The 25,283-nt window shown below is 38.5% G+C and overlaps 1 protein-coding gene across 5 annotated transcripts in view; it reads right to left on the bottom strand.

Annotated features, from left to right (window-relative positions):
* LOC113054640 (microtubule-associated serine/threonine-protein kinase 1-like) overlaps positions 1-21,179 on the bottom strand; it is a 35,149-nt gene extending 13,970 nt beyond the window's left edge. For 2 of the 5 annotated variants that reach the window (XR_003277416.1, XM_026220330.1), the window contains exons 1-5: positions 20,459-21,179; positions 3,223-3,254; positions 1,085-1,161; positions 877-952; positions 729-798 (exon numbers count right to left, since the gene is read on the bottom strand). Coding sequence is in view for 4 of the 5 variants with exons in the window: in XM_026220330.1 (XP_026076115.1) it covers positions 729-798; positions 877-952; positions 1,085-1,161; positions 3,223-3,254; positions 20,459-20,497 (294 nt within the window). In the remaining variant the exon portion in view is untranslated. The remainder of the gene's footprint in view (positions 1-728; positions 799-876; positions 953-1,084; positions 1,162-3,222; positions 3,255-20,458) is intronic. The other 3 variants (XM_026220349.1, XM_026220341.1, XM_026220357.1) reach the window with 3 other exon arrangements.
* Positions 21,180-25,283: the final 4,104 nt, after the last annotated feature.

The following is a 25,283-nucleotide window of genomic DNA, read 5'->3' as shown; positions in this document are numbered from 1 at the left end:
ACTGCAAGCAGTTTTTAGTGCTGCAAATCCATTTATCCTTTGCTGAAATTTCCGTGTCTTCATGGAGAGAGCAGGTCATGGTTGCATAGCAACAGCAGACTCCTGAGGAGCGCAAGTGCCCGAAGGCTTTGGGTAAAAAAATCAGAAAGCAGCGTGCGGCGCGCCTAGCGTTTTCCATGCATTTTTAGACGCGATATGCAAACGGTACAGTACAAAAACTCCTGCTTAATACAAAGAGTGACGATGGCGGAGACAGCAAAACGTTCCAAAGTGTGGTTATACTTCACTAGAGTGGTTGTCATAAGATGCAGTGGTTGTCAAAAGTGCAACAAAATGTTTGCATGTAAGGGCTGAAACACAAGCAATCTGTCAAAAGTGGATTATGTGCAGACAGAGAAATGCAAAGTTTTGACTGCCTAACACAACACAAAGTACCGATAAGAATACCGTTAAAGTACCGGACCGTTAAGCAGTATCGGTAAGTATAGTAATACCATTAAAACCTTAACGATACCCATCCCTAGATAAATGTAGATTAAAAAAATTCTATGCCCACCACTAATACATATATATATATATATATATATATATATATATATATATATATATATATATATATATATATATATATATATATATATATATATAAATTGCATTTTGATTAATAATTTAAAATACTTAAATCACAAAACAATCTGCGCTTGTGTTCAGATGAGAAACTCACGTACCGTTGAGCTGGGAGTGTTCGTTCCATAACCAGAGGATGGAAAAGACGCCAGCGACCATCGACGTCCATCCCTACAGAGACAAGGTTTACAGAAGCTGCAGCAGTGTTTATCCTACGCTTTTATTCCCACGTGTGTCTGTGTGTTTTACCGTCTTGAGAAGGCGAAAGAGAAATGTGCCGGAGCGCTGGGCGAGAAGTTTCGAGGGCTGTCTAGAGGAGTACTTCCTGTGTGGACAGGAACAACAAATGAAGCTCAGTTAAGAACAAGAATCAGTCATGTAAGAAAAGTGTATTAGTTGGTCTGTAAGCAGAATATACATCAGCATCTGTTTCCCAGTAGGGGGCGTCGTCACTCACCGATGTACCCTGGTAACGGGGAATGTGGGCGGGGCAGAGTCGGGGAGGTGGAGGTCAGAATCAAACTCTTCCTGTTACTACGGCAACAGCAGACAAACACAGAGAATTCAATGGATTCATTCAATTAATAAAATGAGTATCAAATGTGAGACAATCAGAGGAAATTAAGAAACAGCTACAGATCAGCACAATCAATACACCATCGTTAAAAAAAACGTATAACATTTTATACATTTTATTTTAATAAATAAATTATGGAATTTAAATAATTTTAAAAATGAAATAAATAAAACACAATAACATTTATGAAAATTAAAAAAGAATACATTTAAAAACAGGAAAATAAACTTTAAACTTAAACTTAAAAAAAAGAATAATTTTACATAAAAATTTAATTCACCAAGTAAATACAATGAAAGACACTCAAAAATAAATAAAACAGTTAGAAAATAAAAAATGAAAAACATAAAAAAAGAGTATATGAAACTTAAAAAAACACATTTATAAATAAATGAATAAATAGAAAAAAAACTGAATGAAATAAACTTAGAATAAAAAAATACAAATAAAAATAACTCAATGTTAAAAATAAATAAATAAATGAAACGTAAGATAAAGCTGTAATAAAAATAAAAAAAGCTTCACCTCACGAAACAATAAGTAAAACCAACCGACCATTTTAGTTCATCCCTAACTTTAATGATTAAAATGAATATTTTATTTTGAGAATTAATTGTTTTCCAGATGTCTTGATGAGAACAAACTATAGCTGTGTCCAAATTCAGGGTCTGCATCCTCCTTAGGATCCTTCCTACCCGGTTGAAGGAGGATGGGTCCTCCGACGACCGCAAAAACCTGAAGTCGGTGTTTGTGAATTTGGACAGCCTACCCTTCTTTCAGTTCCCTCCCTTACCCGTTGCTCATATCCTGTCGCCTAGCAACCGTGACAGCGCAAAGCAAGACGCGGGTGAAGAGCTCCTCGTTCTCTCCCCGGAGCTTTATAAACACTTCTGTCTGCTCTTTCGTCCTTAGAAGCGTTAAAACAGCTTCAATCACTAACAAATAAGCTGTGTGTAAGGGGATATTCACACAGGCAGTAAGGAAGAAGCTAGTTTACGAAAGTAAACTTTTGGGTTTTTTTTACATATACACGTACAAATGTAAAAAAAAAATGCTTAATGCTAAAACAAAATGCCTAACTAGAAAACCACTGAAAATATATATTTTTGAAAAGCCAGTTTTTAAAAAACCACACGCATTTGTGGGCCGCATTTGAAGGATCCTACGAATTTGGACAGCCTTCGTCGCAGCGCTGTGACGTAACATCCTTCAAATGAGTCCTCCGAAGGATGTAGACCCTGAATTTGGACACAGCCTATGTTCAGACAAAATCACACCGGAGCCGAGAACAGAGAAACCGCTGTGTGTGTGTGTCTGTGTGTGTCTATCAGTGTGTGTGTGTATGAGAGTGTGTGTGTGTCTATGAGTGCGTGTGTGAGTATCAGTCTTTGTGTGCGAGTGTGTATAAGTGAATGTGACCGTGTGTGTGCGTGTGTGCGTGCGTGCGTGCATGTGTGCGTGCGTGCGTGCATGCGTGCGTGCGTGTGTCTGTGTGTCTGTTTCAAGATGGTGGTGCAATATGCTTTTCCCCAGAGGTCAAGGTAATATAACTGAGAATCATGGAAAAAAAAAAAGTGCATGAGAGTGAAAAATAAAGCTTTTAGAGAAATGGACAGAGAGAGAGAGAGAGAGAGAGAGAGAGAGAGAGAGAGAGAGAGAGAGACATTCAACCTACAATACTAGGAATATAATAAACATTAACTGAAATAAAATAAAAAATGTAAAAGTAAAGATATTTATTTTAGCTAGCTGCCAAAGCAACATTTCTCATTTTCTTTGATTTAACTTGAAGTACTTAAGTAACATTTTTCATAACTTGGAATAAAATAAATGTGAACTGTTTAAAATTCACCATTGGTAACCTCTAAAATACCATAGTTTCTACACTTACTGTCAGGATGCAACTACTAATTGTTTTATGTATCAAACCCTGAGCCACACTACATCCATCTAATCTGAATAAAAAGATGCCAAGGAAGCATTCATTTATCTTTTATTATTACTGAAAACAGACTGACCTGCTGTTCTTACGAGGCAGAGGAAGATCCTTCTGGGCCCAAGACAGAGACACAAACACACAGAGAGAGAGAGAGAGCAAAGAGAATGAGATCAGACAGGAAAAACTCAGTCAGACCATTAAATCAGATACAAAAAATATCACAGTAAGCATCATTTATAGCAGAGATGGGACCAAGTCACACATGTGCAAGTCTCAAGTAAGTCTCAAGTCTTAACCTTCAAGTCTCAAGTAAGTCCCAAGTATTTTTTTCTTGGGCAAGTCAAGTCAAGTCAAGTCACCTTAATATTGTTATTTTACCTGCAGAATCTGAGTCCAAGTCACCAAGTCACAAGTCCCCATGTCTGATTTATAGTAAAGAAAGAGGCACAAACATAAAAGGAATGAATGATTTTAAAATAATAAACCAATGAGAAAAATAAACCAGAGACTATCTCATATTCACTTAAAGTGTGTGAATGTCACTGAGTTTGTGTTTGAAACAGTTTGGCACATCCTTGCAGCAATGAGCACGACACAAACACATCCCTCTGTTGGGATTGAGTGAGAGAGATACTGCTACCGTTCTCTCTGTATGTCTGTGATTGAACACACAATCTTCTCTCATTCATCTCGCTGACACTCTCAGCAGATATTCATTCACACACAGAGGAACAGGCCGTGCACGACATGCTCTTATTGTATGTCACAGTGCATATTATCATAAAGAAATGAGACATTCATTCCAATCAATCACACTCCAAGTCCCGCCCTCTAAAGCCATCTCAGCCAATCCAAAGTCAGCAAAAAGTTTAATGACTTAAAAAGTTGCTTTAGCTTAATTATATTTATTATAGAAGGCATTTTATGCATGTTATTCACTGACTGGCAGTAGTGGTCGACCGATATATCGGCAAGGACGATATATATATATATATATATATATATATATATATATATATATATATATATATATATATATATATAGGTCGATATTTGACATTTTTCAGTCGAATCCAGCTGTGAGATCTTGTGAAGTGTGTATGTGTATCCAGTGTGTAGTTAAGTAAAATTAAAAACATAAAAAATATCTAAAATAAAACTTTAAAATACTCTGACAGTATGTCAAATGATGCTAAAACAACACTGCTCAGATATTTTGAGATAGTTGTAATAATTCTCTCATGCCCATATAAGGCTGAAGCTTAAATGAAATGAAACTCAAGCATAAGTGGAGCGAGTGCATGGTCACGGGTCAGAAATCAAGGGGGCTTTGGACAAAATGCAGCTGCACAGTCAGGGCTCTAGAGAGTGACCTAATCTCTCAATGGTGCGACTAAAAAAAAAGTCTGAGGTCGCCCCGGTGTGACCAGACGTTTGAAGGGAAGAAAAGTCTCAGCGACTCTGAAAGTCTCCCTGTGGTTCAACAACAGACACTAGAGCCCTGCATTTCAGCCCCGACCTTTCTTATGCCCTTCGGGCCGGGCTTCGGGCCAATTTTCCATCACATGTTTTAGGCTTCTCCTTACTTTTATTTTTTATACATCCATCAACTAGTGATGAAAAACAATTGCCGCGCTGGTGAAAACAACACGAGACATGCTACTGCGACAGTCAAGAGTGGCTCGACGGTATTTATTATGAGCAGCTGAACAGTTCTGCGTTCAATACACGCAATAGCTTGTTGCAAAGCACTGGCAAAAGTAATTACCATAAATTTGACGGGGGAAAGATTTTGCTGCTAGAGAGTGTGGCCAGCTGATTTAGCCAAGGCCAAAGATCAAGAAGACCAAACTACAGGAGTTTGCCATCCGAAGGGCATGTGACTGCAATGGAGGACAGTCCATAAGACACTTAGCCATAAGATGTCCAGTTTGAAGCCCTTTAAATGCTTTTAATTTTATTTTTTATTTCATTTATCTTGAGATGTTTTAGGTTTAAATTTCAGATCAGTGAAACACTTTAATCCCCAACACTTTTTCAGTAAGTTACCTTTCTTGTAGAATTGTGCTTCAAATAAAGAACATTATGTTGACCAGATTGTAAGTAAATCATTTAGGCAACAAATCAATAGGGCTGGGTAAAAAAATCGATTTTTCGATTAATCGTTTTTTAAAATGTGGTCGATTCAAAATCGATTCTCAAAGGCCATGAATCGATTTTTTTTTTCATATTTATTTCCCCAGACATTGAACGTAAGATTAGCGTTAATCTAATTACAAATCTTCTCCACTAGATGTCACCCTCTTATGTGCCTTGTGCGATGTTACCAACGAACCTGTCATTCATTAATTCAGTTTAAAGCAGTGGTTCTCAACCCGCGGCCCGTCACGAATTCAAATCCGGCCCATCATATGCTGAACACACACACAAAACTTTTGCAACGGACTTGAAGAAGTTAAAGCAAATGGAAACACCATACACTACGCAGCAATCATCCTTAATTGAAGAAATGTGGCAAAACATCTCTGGAGAGAACCTCATATTATTAAATTCGAAAGTGCTTTCCATATTTGGATCAACATAGGCTACCTTTGTGAACGCACATTTTCTGCAATGTTGCGCGTCAGATCATGCTCCCGTTCGCGTCTTACAGACTGCATCTTAAAGCCTCTTATAATTTCTGCGTCTGCAAGTCCGCTATGCAGGCTTGATGTAAACATCGCCATCGGAGAGTGTGTACCGAGGCTCTGAGCAGACAACTGCGCGGACAGGTGCTCGTGGTCAGTTGTCTTCAAAAGCACAATTGCACATGTTCAGGCAGTGTGAAGATGCCCATTGCCAATCGAACCAATCGAGCGGTCATGTAATGTGTTTCGATTAGAGCGACAAAGATGCGAAAATGTATGCTGAGTAGTTGAAACGGAGGCTTGCTTCTAACGATTACGTTTTGGTAGCACCAGCAACTAATGCAAAGTCTGAGGTTTGGAAAAGTTTTGACCTTGTTTATAATGAGAATAATGAGTGAATAATGATGCACCATCAGTGAGCGCAGGAGCGCGCTGAAGCCATCTACAGTGGATTCAATCATTTTCCTCCAAAAAAACACTTAGGCCTTACCTAATCTTGGTGAGTAAATGTTTTTCAAATAATAACTAAATATTATTTGAGTCTTAAATGCATAATGTAGACAGAGTAGGCTATATAAGCTAATGTTGGCATTATTATTTAATTATGTCAGCTGCTATGGCGAAGCAAATCCGGCAGAGCCTTTATCTTAATTCATTTCGTTATTGCCAAATACCCATCTTAATTTATAAATTATCTTGATTAAATTTTTTAAGAAAGACTTGTTTTTATTGGTGCGTTGGCCTATTTATATGCTAAACGAGCCTATACCTAGGGCTATTTATAGAGTGCTGAGATGTTACGATGTTACAGAGGACTTATTTTATTTCTTTGTTCAAACTTCCAAGTGGCCTTTTACATTAGTCATGTATAAATTATGTTAAACCATGTATAAATGACTCATTCCTGACAAAAGGCAAAAGAGCGGTGTGCTGCGTACATTTGAATAATGTCGGGTTGTAAATGGGTTCAGGCTTTTAAAAAGCTGTCAATCAAAATGTACGTGTCGGGCTCGAGACATGTTGGGCTTAACTTTTAAGGCCCGATTACAGCTCTAATAGAAAATCGAATCGAAAATCGAAATCGAATCGAGAATCGAAATTGAATCAATTTGAGAGCTTGTGAATCGAAATCGAATCGATCTGGAACACCTGAATCGATACCCAGCCCTACAAATCAATATTGCCTATATGGACAGCGATTTAAAAAAAGTTAACTTGTAAAACTGCAGTGGTAAATGCGATGCGATCGGAAATTTTTAGGCGCACCAGTGCAACCAGTGCAAAAGCTTAGTCTGGAGCCCTGCACTAATGTTGCATCATATTTCTTTTTACACGTTTTTAAAGCTTTGCACATTCTAACCAATCACACACGAGTCTGTTGAGTTCATGAATGCAGCGTCCAATCAGAGGCGTTCAGATGAGTCATCGCTGAAACTGTTTTGTTCACTGCGCAATCACTGACTGAATTCTGCACTCTCATGAATTCTCTCATATAAACAACTAGCCTAAATGCAGATGTACACAAAAATACAAACACATGCATATACAGTACAGACCAAAAGTTTGAAAACATTACTATTTTTAATGTTTTTGAAAGAAGTTTCTTCTGCTCACCAAGCCTGCATTTATTTGATCAAAAATACAGAAATTCTATTTGAATATACTTAAAAAAAAAAAAAAAATCCTGTGATGCAAAGCTGAATTTTCAGCATCATTACTCCAGCCTTCAGTGTCACATGTAACATCAGTCGATCACATGATCATTTAGAAATCATTCTAATATTCTGATTTATTATGAGTGTTGGAAACAGTTCTGTTGTCTAATAATTTTGATGTAGAAAAGGTTAAAAAGAGCTGCATTTATTAAAAAAATAATAATTCTAATAATATATATTCTAATAATATATTTTCTTTACTATCACTTTTTATCAATTTAACACATCCTTGCTGAATAAAATTATTTATTTTATTTAAAAAAAAGAAAAATAAATTACTGACCCCAAATTACTGACCAGTAGTGTATATTGTTATTACAAAATATTTATATTTTAAAAACATAGCTGCTGCTTCTTTTTTTTTACTTTTTATTCATCAGAGTATCCTAAAAAAGTATCACATGTTCTGAAAAAATATTAAGCAGCAGAACTGTTTCCAACTTTGATAATGAATCAACATGTTAGAATAATTTCTAAAGGATCATTTGATAATGATCCCTAAAAATTCAGCTTTGCATCACAGAAATAAATTATAATTTAAAGTATAATAAACGTAAAAACAATTATTTTAAATTGTAATATCACAATATTAAATTTTTTTCTGTATTTTTGATCAAATAAATGCAGCCTTGATGAGCAGAAGAAACTTCTTTCAAAAAAATTAAAAATAGTAATGTTTCCAAACTTTTGGTCTGTACTTTATATATTTAAGAAAATGTCATGTTTATGTCGTGTTTATATATTTTAAATATATTTATATATAATATAAATTTCATGAATACAAATATAGACATGTAAATATTTTCAAAATATATACTGTATGTGTCTTTATACATACATAATAAATATACATAGTACACACACACATACACATATATATTGAGTAAACAAAAACTTTTATTTTTGATGCGATTAATAGTTTGACAGCACTATTAAATTATGATAAATTTTAATACAAATCCAGTCATCCTAAAAACTTCTATTGACATGGCGCCCATATCTTGTACTTGCCTAAAAAGATGTGCGTTGTTACTAGATTACGCTAACATTAGGCTATTCTAACCTTACTCTGGAGTTGGTTCACCCTCAACTTATGAACTCCAGACATAAAAGTAGCGCATTTTACGTAACACTTACAACTTATGACATTTTCCAACGCGATCTCATGAGAATTTATGTACTTTGACATAAAACGTGGTTATATAAAACGTACATTTACTTTAGACTACACCTAAAACGTATGTTATTTATGCAGCTTCCTAAATTACAAATGAAATTGAAATCGTGGCATTAACATTTTATTAAATTGTATTCAGTTGCCATGTGAATAAACAATGAGACCAGGCTGTATTTTCAGTGTGCAGTTTCGTTCTGCTGTGTCAAATGAAGCTAACATCCTTTGCCATTAATGTTTAGATGTTAAATTAGTTAATGTTAAAGGGGGGTGAAATGCTATTTCATGCATACTGAGTTTTTTACACTGTTAAAGAGTTGGATTCCCATGCTAAACATGGACAAAGTTTAAAAAATTAAGTAGTACGTTTGAAGGAGTATTTCTGTTCCAAAAATACTCCTTCCGGTTTGTCACAAGTTTCGGAAAGTTTTTTTCAAGTATGGCTCTGTGTGACGTTAGATGGAGTGGAATTTCCTTATATGGGTCCTGAGGCACTTCTGCCGGAAGTTTTACAAACAAGGCCCAGTTTGACGATGTATTTGCGTATCGTTTATTTCTTAAGGATGATGCAATCCCAACGAAAAAGGGTCACGATCGTGTGTTTGAACCGCAGGCGGTGAGTAAAACTGCTTAAAATATCTCTGCCTCCTTGTTAGTGCGTCTGCCTCCCAGGCCGGAGACCCGGGTTCGAGCCCCGCTCGGAGCGAGTCGTTGCTGCTGCTGCTCTCATTCAGTTTCAGCCTCGGGATCTGATTCTGGATCATAAATAAATGACTGAATCTGACTGTAAGCCATGGTTTGTTTTGGATGATGGTTTTTCCCTCACGGTAATGTCACAGTTTCCACATGCTCTCAACGCAAAAGCCTATTCGCGCTCGTGATTCTTTAGCTCCGCCCACACGTCACGCCTACAGACGCTCGTGTTTTTCCGGAAAAAATCGGTACAGACTATCTTTCTCTTATGAATATAATAAAACTAAAGACTTTTTGGAGTCATGAAGGATGCAGTACTACTCTATAAGTACTCAAGATTAACAAGATATTGAGTGAAAACGAGCATTTCACCCCCCCTTTAAAAGAGTCTTCCACATAAAGCAGCAGAAGGCTTCAGCTCGTCTCTAGACACGCGCTATCTGTTTGTTTATCTGGAACTCACGTGTTTCATTTTAGACAGTTATTAATTTTCCATCCTTAAATGCTGTAAAAGCTTCCCAGAAACCCTGTGGAGAAGAGCAGCCTGGCAAACTCATGCAGACAGATGGACCTGATCGGGAACAAACTGCACAACTCTGAGCAGAGATCAGCCAAGCAGAAGCCCTTCTGCTCTCTGTCAGACTGAACAGAGATTATTTTAAACATCGCAGTCATGAAGCATGAGAAAGGATCACAAAGCAAACTATCACAACAGGAAAAGACGTCAATTTTAACTCATTTGATTATTTTAACATTCCAAAAGATGGTAAGAATATGAAAATGAACTTCATGTCAATCCTTCAGTGAGGCTAAGTTTAGCTCCTTTTGAAAATGTTCTGCTCATTGTGTAAACTGTGTCCATGCCTAAATACTAAAGGTGGGAATCAACAGAGGCCTCACGATACGATATTATCACGATACTTGTGTCACGTAGGGGTGTGACGGTTAGTATATAGCCGTGAGACCGGCGGTTATAGTTGAACACCGTCATTAGAACTATATAACCGCCAAAACCGTGTCATTAAAATATTTTTTTACAAACATTTTTTATCAAAAATTATTTTCGTTTTTTAGATAGGATCATAAGATGTGCAATATATCGGGAGACATGGTTTTTACCACTTAATGAAGTTTTGTAAATCTTCAGACATGATATTTACCACTTCATTAAATTTTGCTTTGTAGAAAACCTTTCTTAAAAACGAATTTCGTTTTGAACAAATTTTATCTTAATTTCAATAAATGTTTCATCAACCAATTGCATGTATTTTAATAAATAAAAAGCAAATATAGCAGACAATGATAACCGTGACATGGAAGCACCAGCGCGCCGTGTTCACTTGCACTGCACTGTGAACTAGAGCGCATCTCATCTTAAATGAAACTCAGCGTAGGCCTATGCCTCGTATATTAGCATTAAATATCTTTGCTGCATACTTTCTAGAACAGACAATGGCTTTTTTTTTTGCGGCTCGCATCAGCAAAGCATTGCATCGTCCATAGACCGCAAAACAATCAGCGGATGGCAGGCGGTTGCGGCTTTGAAATTTGCTCAAAAAACTTTGGCGCGGATGATGAGTTTTGCCCCCCCCCAACGGTTATGTTATGAACCTTCAGTGACTCATGTCATAACTGTAATCACCAATTATGAAACCGGCACACCCCTAGTGTCGCGATACAATATTATAGTGATTTTTAAAATATTGCGATTTTACAGTGCAACTTGAACTTGTAGAAAAATTTGGTTCAGAGCTTTCAGCAATTGGGGCATTTGAAAGTAAATTAGTGTTAAAGGTCCCATGACATGGATTATTTCCTTTCCTTAAATGCTTTTTAATGTTTCCTTAGGTGTACTTATATTGTTAGTATGATTTTTAAATTTAAAATTTAGAAATAAAAAGCATTTTTAGATCCTGATATTAGCCCTCTGGCTTGAATGCTCTGTTTGAAGGGGCGTGTCTGCTGTGAGACTCCAAGTAAACCACAACTGTTGTGATTGGCTGACATCTTTGCATACGAAATGCGTTCATGTGAAACCCCTCTCAAATATATATATATTTTACTATTACAGCCGTCGAGATCGTGGAAGTGTTGATTATATAATTATTTTTTCGATCTTTTCCCATCACACGAAAGGCTGCAGTGATGAGCATTGAGTAGACAGAGTCTGTTTATCGCGTGGATGCAGTGATCTCGTCATTATTGCAACACGTTATCTCACTAAATGCTTTCACCACAGCTAACAGCAAACACATGAAAACAGTAAGAGCTCCGTTGTGCAGCATAACAGCGTCATTCATTGTAACGGCTGTTTGGGCAAGTGTGCAGATATACTCGCGATGTGTAACAGCTCCGGAAAAAAGGGAGCGTTCTTTGATCGCTCTCTGTAGTTAAATCACAATTTAAATAACAGATTTGTTTCATGCTACTAAGAGAAACAACGTGAAGTTGATCGTACAGTCACTGGCTTGATTCACTGATGCATAAACAGTATTAAACGATTTAGAAAGAAAGTCTGTGTGAACCTGAATGATTAGCTACCCATCAGAAATCACTGATCACAGATCAGGCATTAATGAACACTGTTACTCACTGTTTGTGGCAGTGCTGTCGAATCCATATCATAAAAGTCTGTTAGTAATGCCTGTGCTGACATTGCGACTGAATTCTATGTAAATATTTGGGCGGGCAAAGCAGAGAAAGGGGAGGTAACAATTATCGTTGCAATGTCACAACGAGGAGATTCAAGATCAGCCTGATTGAGCTTCCATTTTCTCAAAGGCAGAGAAAGATAGAAAAATCTCAATTTACACCGATTCAAATTTCTAGAAACTTGGGGACCATATACAGGATAGGAGAACTCATATTAATGTTAAAAAACCTCAGAAAGTGAAATTTTCATGTCATAGGACCTTTAAATTTATATTAAATTAAATACAGTATGTTGTCTTACATCTAGGGATGCACCAAAATGAAAATTCTGTATTCTTTGAAGATCTAAAATCCATTATATTTTCATGGTACATTTCCAAAAAACATGGTATTACAATAATACATGTTTAAAAACGCATTAATACCATACAGTACATTGATATATACCATGGTTTTCCAAAGAATACCACTTCCCATTGGTTACACTGTCCTTATGTAGTAATGAGAGAATCAGATAGTAATATCATGGTATTTTGACATATATCATAGTGCTCAATGTTTACTATATCCATCCAAGACACATCAAAGAATGCTATCTCTATACTACAGTACGTTTACAAAAAACCATACACACTATAATGTAATTGTACTGAATATTACCATGATATTTCAAAGAATACCACTCCCCACTGGTTTCACAGTCTATGGTCCTATCAGATCTCACATCATGTATTTTTGATCGGTTCTCTTTTCATAATATATTGTTAACCAGTGTTTTGGATCGTAAATATCTAAAGTATCATACTATAAGTTCAAAATTATTTTATTTGGGAGAAAATTATTGTACGCTGTTCAAACGTACAGTCTACAGTTATTTATCCACTAGACTAGACCAACAACCTTTTGAGAGGACCTTCAAATTACCACAACAAAAAACTAGGCTAGGGCCCTATGAAATCGGTTTTATTTTTTAACCAAATTCCATATCATTTTACACCCCCTCCCCAAATTAATAATAATTCCATGTTTTTTTGGAATCCTTTTAAAATGGTTATAAATAAATTGTATTAATCAAAAGCATGTCTAATTATTCTGTATCATGAAATGTATATAATTCAGCATCAATCTATTAAAATGTGTTTAGGGATTTATGAAATGTTCTTTTTTTCTCTCACCTTGTTTATTGTTAACAAATTAGGCATGTCTAATTTTATTTGTGCGATTGAAAAGCAGAACATCCTGTGTCTGCTGTGCTTGGTATATTTTTGGGCATTACTCAGTGGTCATAAGACATTTTGTTATTGTTCAACATTTCACTTCTGCTTGACTCTATACACATCATATAACCAATAAAACTATTTTTAAAGTTTGGGCTCATAAATATTATCCCCCATAGCAGTTATTGTAAATGAAATGATCACAGATAATAGTTTTGATGTACTCTGCTTGACTGAAACCTAGCTAAAACCAAATGATTATATTGGTCTAAATGAGTCTACTCCACCAAACAACTGTTATAAGCATGAGCCCTGTCAGACTGGTTGTGGTGGAGGTGTTGCAACAATAAATAGCGATATTCTCAATGTTACCCAGAAAACAGGATACAGGTTTAACTCATTCGAAATACTTCTGCTTAAATGTTACACTGTCAGACATGCAAAATAAATCTATTGTGTGTCTTGCTCTGGCTACTGAGTATAGATCATCAGTGCATTATACAGAATTCCTAAAAGAATTGGCAGATTTCCTCTCAGAGCTATTGTTAAATGTTGATAAAGCACTAATTGTCTTAGATTTTAACATTCACATTGATAACACAAATGATGCATTAGAACTGGTTTACTGACCTATTATACCATTTTGGAGTCAAGCTAAACATCACCTTGCTAGTCATTGTTTCAATCATACTCTAGATTTAATTATATTGCATGGAATCGATCTTACTGATATAGATATAATTCCTCAAAAGTGATAATGTTACCGACCACTTCCTTGTATCATGCATGCTGCTTATTACTGATATTAACTATATTTCCAAAATGAGCTTTCTACTAGCATATTGTGTTCTCTTCAGACTTCAGTGGATGCAGATATTACTCAGGGACATGAACACTTGAACAACACTTGAACACATTAACAAGAATTACTTAAGATTTAAGAATTTAACTGTTAAACGCTTTTGTGGAATGGGTGCTGGAGAAAAATGGATCTTCATGGACCATCTGCACCGCCGAAGAGGATATCTCCAGCCCCACTCTTGACCCAGAGACCAGCCAGCCGCCATCACGCAGCACGGAGCCAGAGCCCACCGCAGCCGCAGAGCCCGAGCCATTCACCGACAGGGAGTAGGACCTCGAGAGCGCAACTGTCCAGGTGTGAGAGCCGGCAACACCGTGCGTTGTGGGAGTTTTAGTGGAGATCGAGGGCGTGGAGGAAAGCTCTGCCCACACTTCTGTGACTGAGGGTGAGCTGTTTTCGGTTTCTGGAAATTATATGGAGCAATTTATGGACCTTATGGACTGGTCTATGGAGATCATTCCTGAATCCCCTGTTTTTCCGCTGGTTCCGTCCAGCCCTGATCCCCCTGTATACCCTCTCAGTCTCTCACTCCTACCTGCTCCAGTCAGTTCCTATACTCCATTTCCTCTGGTTCTGCCCAGCCCTGAATTTTCTGTTTCTCCGCTGGTTCCACCCAGCCCTGAGTTTTCTGTTTCTCCACTGGTTCTGTCCAGCTCTTAATTTTCTGTGTCTCCGCTGGTTCCGCCCAGCTCTGAATTTCCTTTGTCTCCACTGGTTCCGCCCAGCTCAGAATTTTCTGTTTCCCTGCTGGTTCTGCCGAGCACTGAATTTTCTGTGTCTCCGCTGGTTCCGCCCAGCCTTGAATTTCCTGTGTCTCCTGTATTCCCTCCCATCCTCCCTCTCCCACCTCCTCCTAGACCTGCCAGTTCCCCTGCTCCACTTCTGCTGGTTCCGTCCAGCCCTGATCCTCCTGTGTTTCTTCCCATCCTTCCTCTCTCATCTCCTCCTAGGACCAGACAGTTCCTTGACCTCATCTCTGCTGGTGCCAGTCAGTCCCGCGGCTCACCCTCAGTCCGCGCCATCTGGGCGCGATGGTTCGCCGCTGGACTCCAGCTCTGCCTAGGCGTGTGAAATTCTTGTCTCCACCTCCAGCCTCCGAGCCCTGGACTCCTCCTCGGTCCTTCGACCCAGCGGCTCCGCTTTGGCTCTTAGCTCCCTCATCTCCACTGTGGCCTGGCATCTCACCTGCTCCACAGGACTCCCTCATCCCTCCGGCTCCACCTTGGTCATTCGTCGTCCATCCGCCACCTCGGGACTCCTTTCCTCTGGCTTCACCTCGTCACTCCATCCCTCCGGCTCTGTCAGGGGTTCCCCCTCCATCCTCAGTCACTCCGGCTCTGCAGCGGTCTTCCAGGGCGCCGCTTCCGCCTTGGTCGCCTGAGCCTTCTGCTCCACCTAGGCCCTCCGGATCCTCGGCTTCACCCTGGCTCTGCGGTTGCGCTGCTCCATCTTGGACTCCTCACCCACCGGTGCAGTCTCCGCCTGTCAGCCCCCTGGTGTCGTCGGTCCCTTCTCCACCATGGCTCCTCTCGCCGTCGACTCCACCATGGATCTCCATCCTGCCTGGTCTCTGGAGGACCACCTGGCTCCTCCTGCTCCGGGCTCCTCCATGGCTCCTCCCTCCATCCACTCCGCCCTGGTCCCTACCTCCTTGCTCCCTCTTCGCCTGCCCCTTGTCTGCCCCACGCCCGCCTCCAGAACCCCCACCCTCCCTCCGCTGGTATTCCTCTTGCGGTGCGAGGACGCACCGTTCCGGGAGGGGGCGAACTGTTAATTTAATGAACTTTCTGTTTCCTTATTTGGTCTTCTTCCTGTTCTTGTTTTGTTAATTGATTATTCCCCACCTGTCTCCAGTTCCCTCATTACTTCCTGTGTGTTTAAATACCCGGTCTGTTCAGTTCTTCCTCGTCCGTGATTGTATTTGTATATGTATTGTAAGTTATTGTGATGTAATGAAGCTAAAGTGTAGTATATTGTCTGTATTCTCCTTCTATCTTCAGTAAACTCCTCATTTGTTTAAGACACTCCTCAAGCTCTTTATTCTATGTTAGCATACACACCCTTACTTGTAACAAAAAGGAGGAAAGGACTGTTTTTCCCCCAAGCAGACTCCGCCCACACAGCTGTGACACGACAGTGAACAAGTCTATTCGTCAATCACAGCTGTTGAAACAGCCTTTTAAAATATTTTGGGCAAATGAGGACATAAATTAGGTTAAACTACTATATGTCCCCTTTTCAGTCTTGACTATCCTAATCACATGTTGATGGGCGGATAGCGTAAACAAGGCAGGCTATTTGCACTTAGTGTCAATAGACGCTCTGATTCTTTTAACATTATATAAAATTTTGCAATGGCTGACATGAGGCTTAAACATGTGTTCATTTGTAAATAAAGGGTAACAAAATTTAATCTACAGCACACACACACACGTCTTAACATTACAATATAGAACAGGACAAAAGCCTATTCAAGTCCTCTCTCTACAGCCTACCACTTCTACACATGCTCCAGCTACATTTCATACTTTTGAATTACTTCTGTATAAAACAGTTTAAAATTACCCAAAGAGGCAGGACCTTAGATAAAATTGCGGATGACAACAGTTTCCAAGCTAGGATTGGTTTAATAAAACATTTAAGGTGGGGCTCAACGAAGGTGTATTTGCATGCACATTAGGGCTGCACGATATTGGGAAAAATTTACATTGCGATTAGGGATGCACCGAATGTTCGGCAACCGAAATTATTCGGCCGAAAATAGCCAAAAAAGCACTTTCGGTGTTCGGCCGAATAAGTAAAAAGGCCGAATAAATTTTGCCGAACAATGACGTTTTTAATGACGCAATCAAATAACCCGCGTAGAGTGATAGGCGCGCGCTTTATGCAGCAAACATGTCAGCAGTGTGGAAACACTTTAAAAAGTGTCAGATAAAGATGCAAAAACGGCCGTTTGCAGACATTGTTCTGGATTTGGGAAAGCCGCTAGGTGATGGAGACTGTCAGGTGATGCACAGCGCAGGAGATGAAAACAGAGAGTAAACTGGCTCGTACTACAGATGAGCCGCGCACAGTCTGGCTGTCTGACATGTTCGATGAGATCCTCCAAGAGAATAACCCATTTGCAAGACAGAGGACAAGCTCGACTGCTCAACAGTTAGATGGGCAGTGTTGTGCCTGAACGCGTTCATTGAACGATAGTTCATGAACTCGTTCATATTTTGGGCGAACGTGAACTGAACGTGCTGTATTACTACCTGATGAACGTTACTGTCAACTCGTTCATTCTGGTGTCTGTGAACGGCACGCTCTCTCAGGTTAACTTCGTTCAATAGGGTGCCAGATTTCTATAGAGCCTTCCTGGCGAAAGCCCGGCTAAAACACACCGTAAACGGGTCTTAATATGTAGCGAAAAAACACCCAATCTGGCAACACCAGCCACCAGTGGCGCACAGTCGTCCGCCGCATGCGCGACGCGTCATCAAAAAAAAAGAAAAAAAAAAAGGCGACAGCAGCATGTAGCAAGAAGGCGTATGATCATTTAAAATAGTTTTTTATGATGTTTATGACAATGTCGGTGAGAATGGGAGACAAAGCATTAAAGCAACAATGGGGAAATGCTGTCCCCTCAATCCTAATTTTAAACCCTGGTTGGATAAGGATTCAAAATTGGATATTATATGAAGATGAAATCTGACGCATAGCTTCATTGTTAAAACTGATAAAATAATTGCTGTCTGTGATTCTATATGGGCTGTGGCAATAATCAAGGCCGCTTTCCTGACCTGGCGCAGATGGCACGCAGGTAGGCTCCTTGTATGGGAAATTAATTTAAGATTTTATTTATATTTTGGATTATGGTAACACTTTATAAGTAGTTTCTATTTTTAATTTTAACTAACAATGAAAAACCCTTATTAAAAGCATTTATTAATCTTAATGTTAACATTTACTAATACAGTATTAAAATTAAGTATCACATTTGTAATTTCTGAATTAAAAAGTATCAAAAGTGGTAGGTAGGCCTATTTGTTAAAATTGTTAATGCACTTATACTAACATGAACTAAATATTTTTTATTATCTTACATTAACGAAGATTAATAAATACCATAACAAATGTATTGCTCATTGTTAGTTAATGCAATAACGTTAACAAACATTATAAAGTGTTACTACCTATATTTTATATGTATTTTGTGAAAATTCTGAACTATTTTCAGTGTAGTAAAATAGTAGGCCTACACTGGGTTTCAACCATTTCATTATCTTGAAGACATTGTTCGTTTTGAAATGAGCAACTGTCAGAAAACTGCAATAAAATGTTCAACTATTCTGCAGGTACTTGTCTGCTCCATGCACAAGCACCAACAGTGAGAGACTGTTTAGTGCTGCATCTCATGTCCATACCTGCAAACTCAGAAGGCCTGAAAAAGGTGACAGATTGGCAAAATAAATGGAAAAAATGCGAAACATCGCGTTCGGTATTCGGCCTTCGGCCTTCGGCCAAGCATTTCATTATTATTCGGCTTCGGCTTCGGCCAAGAATTTCATTTCGGTGCATCCCTAATTGCGATATTTTATTTTTCTGCGATATGAAATAAAAAAATATTCTTACAAACAAAAATGGGGTGAGCAAACTTAAATTCTCATTTTAAATGATTTAAACATCGACACCATCGTGTCAATTGATTAATATGCACGAGGGAGAGAGAGCAAGACAGCGCTCGTGTTGTTTGAAGACATTGAGCGTGCGGCCAGGGCTCGCTTTGCACGCGCGCTCTCTCTCTCAGGCCGGTGACAGGTGCAATATAAATAGGCGTCGGCTCTATTTCTAGAATGCATGTGTTTTCCACGCGGCTCAGGCAGTCTGCAAGCTCTAACCTGTTAACATGGGAGCCAAATTAAAAACGGACATGCCACGCAGCTGAGACGCTTGCACCACGCATCTAGTGTGTCGCCGGCCGCGCGCTCACGCTCTCTCTCTCTCACGCGCGCTCTTTGGCCCAGACAATTAATGAATAACGGATCAACTATGACAGCCTACATCGCACATCCCGAGATGTGACTATCGTGGATTTGTACATCGCGATATCGATGCTTAAACAACACATTGTGCAGCCCTAATGCACATTGTAGATATCTATAAACTTATTTTGACTAGTCAACTTGTTAATTCCAGATATCTATATTGCAATTATGCCTAGACACAAACCTAAATTCAGATATCTCTAAATATAGTTCTTCCTCAAAAATCTAATTGGGATATCCATAATTAAAGTGCAGTCATATATAAATGGGTTTTAACTAGTCTTAATTCAAATTCAATATATCTACAACTGTAATTTGACTAGTCATAAATTAATTGCAAATATCTACAAATGTGTTTTGGATACATTAAAAAATAATAATCGAAGATATTTTAAAATGTATTTTGACTAGTCAAATCAAATGTAAAGATATCATGAATTGGAATTACTACTAGTTAAAACTAATTTGATGAAATATCTAATTAAATTATCAATAGTCAAATTGTAATTTGATATACATCTTATTAAAATTAAGACTAGGCAAATCATATTTAAAGATATCTTGGATTGGAATTACGACTAATCAAAAGTAATTTGAAGATATCTGAAAATATTTTTTAATGGATGCCAATGGAAGATTATGTCGTTATTATGCTATTATGTCGTAATAGCACTGTAAATATCTTCAATGGATATTACGACTAGTCATAATCAAATTGTAAATATCTTCATTCAAATTACGACGAATCATAATTGCAATATAGATTTCTGGAATTACAATTGTGACTATCCGTAATTATATTTATGGATATTCAAATCCAAGGTTTAAACGCTAAAACGGCTTGCCATAGACAGTCCGATCCAATACGGCTCAGTTTTTATGCGTATGTTGCTCTGTCGAGAAGCAAAAATAATTGTATGTAGCCTATTCTGAGTCAATACCATGCTTTTCCAAAGAGGGGGACTGTTTAAGTCAATTCGTAATTCACAGCTGTTGAAACAGCCTTTAAAATAGTTTGGGCATATGAGGACATACATTAGGTTAAACTACTGAATGCCCGCCCATAGAAATGGAATAATTGTATATAAAAAAATAATAATAATAAAACAGCAGCTAATTACGAGCACACAACTACCGATCCACGACGTCGCAGTTACTTACTGGCAACATCACAAGTTACGTTGTGGTGACGTATACGCACGCACCTTTCACTTTTCCCGTTGCCACGATGTAACTTTCGTCATCAGATTACTTTGCAGTTACGGAACAGCTATGTATTTGTGTTAGCTGAGCTTGTGCGTGTCTAGTAAACATGGTAATGTGTCTAAAGGCATGCATCTCTGACCTGGAGCCGCCTGCGCCTGATTACTCCCGAATCATCCATGTCGCGTGCGGCGAAGGACACGCTGCTGCTCCTGCTGCGGGGATCAGTGGAGACTCACTCCGCTCGGGTCCATCTAGAACGTTATCATACTCGTACTAAAGGCTGAACGAGGATCTGTGATGCTCGCATCCCGCAGAAGCACGAGCACTGAACGCATGCCTGCGAAACCATAAAGGAACTTGCGCGAGATCGTCAACACGATGACGCACTGCTACCGCGTCCGCTCCTTTTAGCACCTCTCTCTCGCTCTCAGTTCATGTCATCCTCTCTCTCTGCTTCCGGGATGTTTATCTGTCTCTTTGGAGCGTTATTATTATAAAACGAGGAATTTTATTAATTATTATATATTATTACGCAATACATTTTTGGCATTTTATGATGCGTGTGGACGTCATTCGATAGATCCAGAACAACGTTTTTGGACACCGCTAGGCACGACCAGATGGAGGGGCACAGATGAGCGCATATCTGGCACTGAGCAGACTGAGGGGTGGCCACTGATCTGTATGGATCGCTCATCGCCTTCTAAACTGACAAAAGAGCAAGAGGGAGTGTAGCCACCGGAAGAAGATACCCTACGTCACAGCAGTAGCGTCATCTTACTAAGCATAGCGCCACATAGTGTTTTGGATCATTTAAACGTCTTAATCTACATTAATGTAAAGCCAGCCTTTTTTATAAAGATTAAATCAGATGATAGACAAAAAAAAAATCAAATTATTTTTCCATGATTATACAGGTGCTGGTCATATAATTAGAATAGCATCAAAAAGTTGATTTATTTCACTAATTACATTCAAAAAGTTAAAATTGTATATTCATTCTTTACACACATACTGATCCTTCTAAAAAAATTAGCATATTATGATAAAGTTCATTATTTTCCATAATGTAATGATAAAAATTAAACTTTCATATATTTTAGATTCATTGCACACCAACTGAAATATTTCAGGTCTTTTATTGTTTTAATACTGATGATTTTGGCATACAGCTCATGAAAACCCAAAATTCCTATCTCAAATATTATTATTATTATTATTTCTTTTTATTTTGATGAATATAACTGACAACTAAGGAAAATCCCAAATTCAGTATCAGAAAATTAGAAAATAACGTAAGACAAATACAAAGAAAGGATTTTTAGAAATCTTGGCCAACTGAAAAGTATGAACATGAAAAGTATGAGCATGTACAGCACTCAATACTTAGTTGGGGCTCCTTTTGTCTGAATTACTGCAGCAATGCAGCGTGGCATTGAGTCGATCAGTCTGTGCCACTGCTCAGGTGTTATGAGAGCCCAGGTTCCTCTGATAGTGGCCTTCAGCTCTTCTGCATTCTTGGGTCGGGCATATCGCATCTTCCTCTTCACAATACCCCATAGATTTTCTATGGGGTTAAGGTCAGTTTGCTGGCCAATTAAGAACAAAAAATAAAAAAAAGTCTTTAAACCAGGTACTGCAAGCTTTGGCACTGTGTGCAGGTTCCAAGTCCTGTTGGAAAATGAAATCTGCATCTCCATAAAGTTGGTTAGCAGCAGGAAGCATGAAGTGCTCTAAAACTTCCTGGTATACGGCTGTGTTGACCTTGGACCTCAGAAAACATGGCAGATGACATGGCACCATTACTTACTGTGGAAACTCCACTGGAACTAAAGCAACGTGGATTGTGTGCCTCTCCTCTCTTCCTCCAGACTCTGGGACCCTGATATTCAAAGGAAATGCAACATTTACCTTCATCAGAGAACATCACTGTGGACCACTCAGCAGCAGTCCAGTCCTTTTTGAAGCGAGACGCTTCTGACACTGTCTGTTGTTCAAGAGTGGCTTGACACAAGGAATGCAACAGCTGAAACCCATGTCTTGCATACGTCTGTGTTTAGTGGTTCTTTAAGCACTGACTCCAGCTGCAGTCCACTCTTTGTGAATCTCCCCCACATTTTTGAATGGGTTCTGTTTCACAATCCTCTCCAGGGTGCAGTTATCCCTATTGCTTGTACACTTTTTTTCTACCACATCTTTTCCTTCCCTTCGTCTCTCTATTAATGTGCTTGGACACAGAGCTCTGTGAACAGCCAGCCTCTTTTGCAATGACCTTTTGTGTCTTGTTCTCCTTGTGCAAGGTGTCAATGGTCATCTTTTGGACAACTGTAAAGTCAGCAGTGTTCCCTATGATTGTGTAGCCTACAGAACTAGTCTGAGAGACCATTTAAAGGCTTTGCAGTGTTTTGCGTTCATTAGCTGATTAGAGTGTGGCACCAGGTGTCTTCAATATTGAACCTTTTCACAATATTCTAATTTTCTGAGATACTGAATTTGGGATTTTCCTTAGTTGTCAGTTATAATCATCAAAATTTAAAGAAATAAACATTTGAAATATATCAGTCTGTGTGCAATGAAGAAATATAATATACAAGTTTCATTTTTTGAATGGAATTAGTGAAATAAATAAACCTTTTATGATATTCTAATTATATGACCAGAACCTGTACACATTATCATACATAAGTAGCAAGAGATATAAAAAAACTAAAGAAAATAAAGCAAACAAATGTTATGGCAAAGCAGGCACACATCCCCAAACTGACTCAAATGATTCGCGAACCCGCTTTGAACTCCCGAACTGACTCAAATGATTCGCGAACCCGCTACGAACTCCCGAACCGATTCAAATTTTTCGTGATCCCGCTCCGAACTCCCGAAATGATTCAAATGATTTGCGATCCCCAAACTGACTCAAATGATTCGAGAACACGCTTTGAACTCCCGAACTGACTTAAATGATTCGCGATCCCCATAACTGACTCAAATGATTCGCGAACCCACTACGAACTCCCGAACTGATTAAGATGATTCGCGATCCCGCTCCGAACCATAGACAGTAAAAGAAATGGACACAGCGACCCCATTGGAACTCAATTGAGACAAGTGAAGCCCATTTTTAGCGTTTTTTAGCACTTCCGTTTCTGACGCGCAGACTCAAACGAAGCTTGACGACGTCAGCAACCTGTCTGACAGATGTAAATCTTCTAGTAGCTGTGCGTGCAAACTGCCATCGTTAATCTTGCAGAGACAGCGAGCTTGAGCGGGGAGTTCTTTGGCGTGAGTGAGCAGGAGTAAGTATTCTGATTAATTATTTTGTATAGTATTTTAAAATGTAACGCCAGTATGCCATATTAAGTTAATTGCCTGCGAGCTTCTCCTCCTGTCTGTACGGTAATGCAACAGCGAGAAGAGTGGTTATGACGCAATCGTTAGCCTATTTTTTACAAAAACTGTTTATACGGGTCCATAATGTAACATACAGTAGAAGGTAATGGAGCCCTTTATACATTGTCGTGTATCTTTAGAAATAAATAATGGACAAACGGAGTCTTTAAACGCCTCAGATGTAAAGTTATTCGCTGTCAAAGTGACGCCAAAATGAATGGGAGTCAATGGGAATGCTAACGCAAGTAAAGTTCTGCTAAAAGATGGCAGCCCCCACCAGACTTCAACTTCCGGTCGAGTTCCTTGCCCCCTGGGGCTTTCAAGAGTTCCCGTTGTGCACGAGCGTCATGGAATACTTCTGCCGTTGTGCACGCGCGACCTCTTCTGGTCGTAGATACTGCCCCTTTAATAAAATATCTTTGTATGGTTTGGCACACTTTGTGTTTTATTTATCATTTAACGGTGATCAAAACAGTGTATGCAAATACAAAACAGCTCGTTATGCTGCTTGATATTGCAAACTGATTGTTGTCATATTATTTTATGTATAATCATAATCATAATCACACTGGTTTGTGGTGCAAATAGGTTTTAGGTTTACTGCACTTATTCATAGAACATACCATATTTTTTAATTGCAAATTAAGATTGATATTATTTCATATTATAAAAAAAGAATGCAAGAAAATTATATATTAATAAGACATGGTTTAGACATTTTTAGTATTATTTGTTTGCTTCAATTTTATTTATTTTTTTAATATATGATTTTTCTTCATGAGCTTCACCAATAAACCATCAGTATTAATCTGTCAGAGTAATTACTTTTTTAAATATGTATGATGAAGAAGATTAATAATTTTTTCTCAATATTGGTCAAACCTGACTTGAATTTAAACATTTAAAAAAAATTCATTCAAACTAGCAAAGGCCAAAGCATCGGTGACCTCACAAAGTGTCCCAGAAAACCCAAGTCTAAATCATTTATTTTAACCTAAAAGACAAGTGCATTAATAGAAACACAGTGGGGATCTTATTTTACATGGTGTGTGTGTGTGTGTGTGTGTGTGTATGTGTGTGTGTGTGTGTGTGTGTGGTCAGACAGTAAAGCAGCTTGGCCTGCAGAATGAGACTGAGTTTAATTCAGAGCTGACAGAAGTGATCTGCAGCAGGTCAAATGAATGAATGGACAAACACGGGACAGATGTACTGCTCACGTACAAACCAACCCACATGATCCTGCTGTGACATTTATAAGAGAATTCAGTGTAAACTCATACATTTGTTAGAATTGGCCTTTTCCTACTTTCATGCAACAAAAAAATAAATAAAAATAAAACCTCACTGCAATCTGTTTGTCCCTGATACACAGATGAGTGTCCACAGTGTTCAGACAGTTAACAGACAGTTAAGTGTTCCTGTAGCTCAATTAGTAGAGCATTGCGCTATGAAGCGCAAGGTTGGGGGTTTGATTCCCCGGGAACACATGATGTTAGCCTGAATGCACTGTAAGTCGCTTTGGATAAAAGCGTCTGCTAAATGCATAAATGTAAATGTAACTGATCCTTCAGCACACA

This window comes from Carassius auratus, chromosome 3 (assembly GCF_003368295.1).
Source record: "Carassius auratus strain Wakin chromosome 3, ASM336829v1, whole genome shotgun sequence".
Lineage (NCBI taxonomy): Eukaryota > Metazoa > Chordata > Actinopteri > Cypriniformes > Cyprinidae > Carassius > Carassius auratus.
Note: the sequence above shows the minus strand (reverse complement) of the source record. Positions and strands in the feature narration are given on the sequence as shown.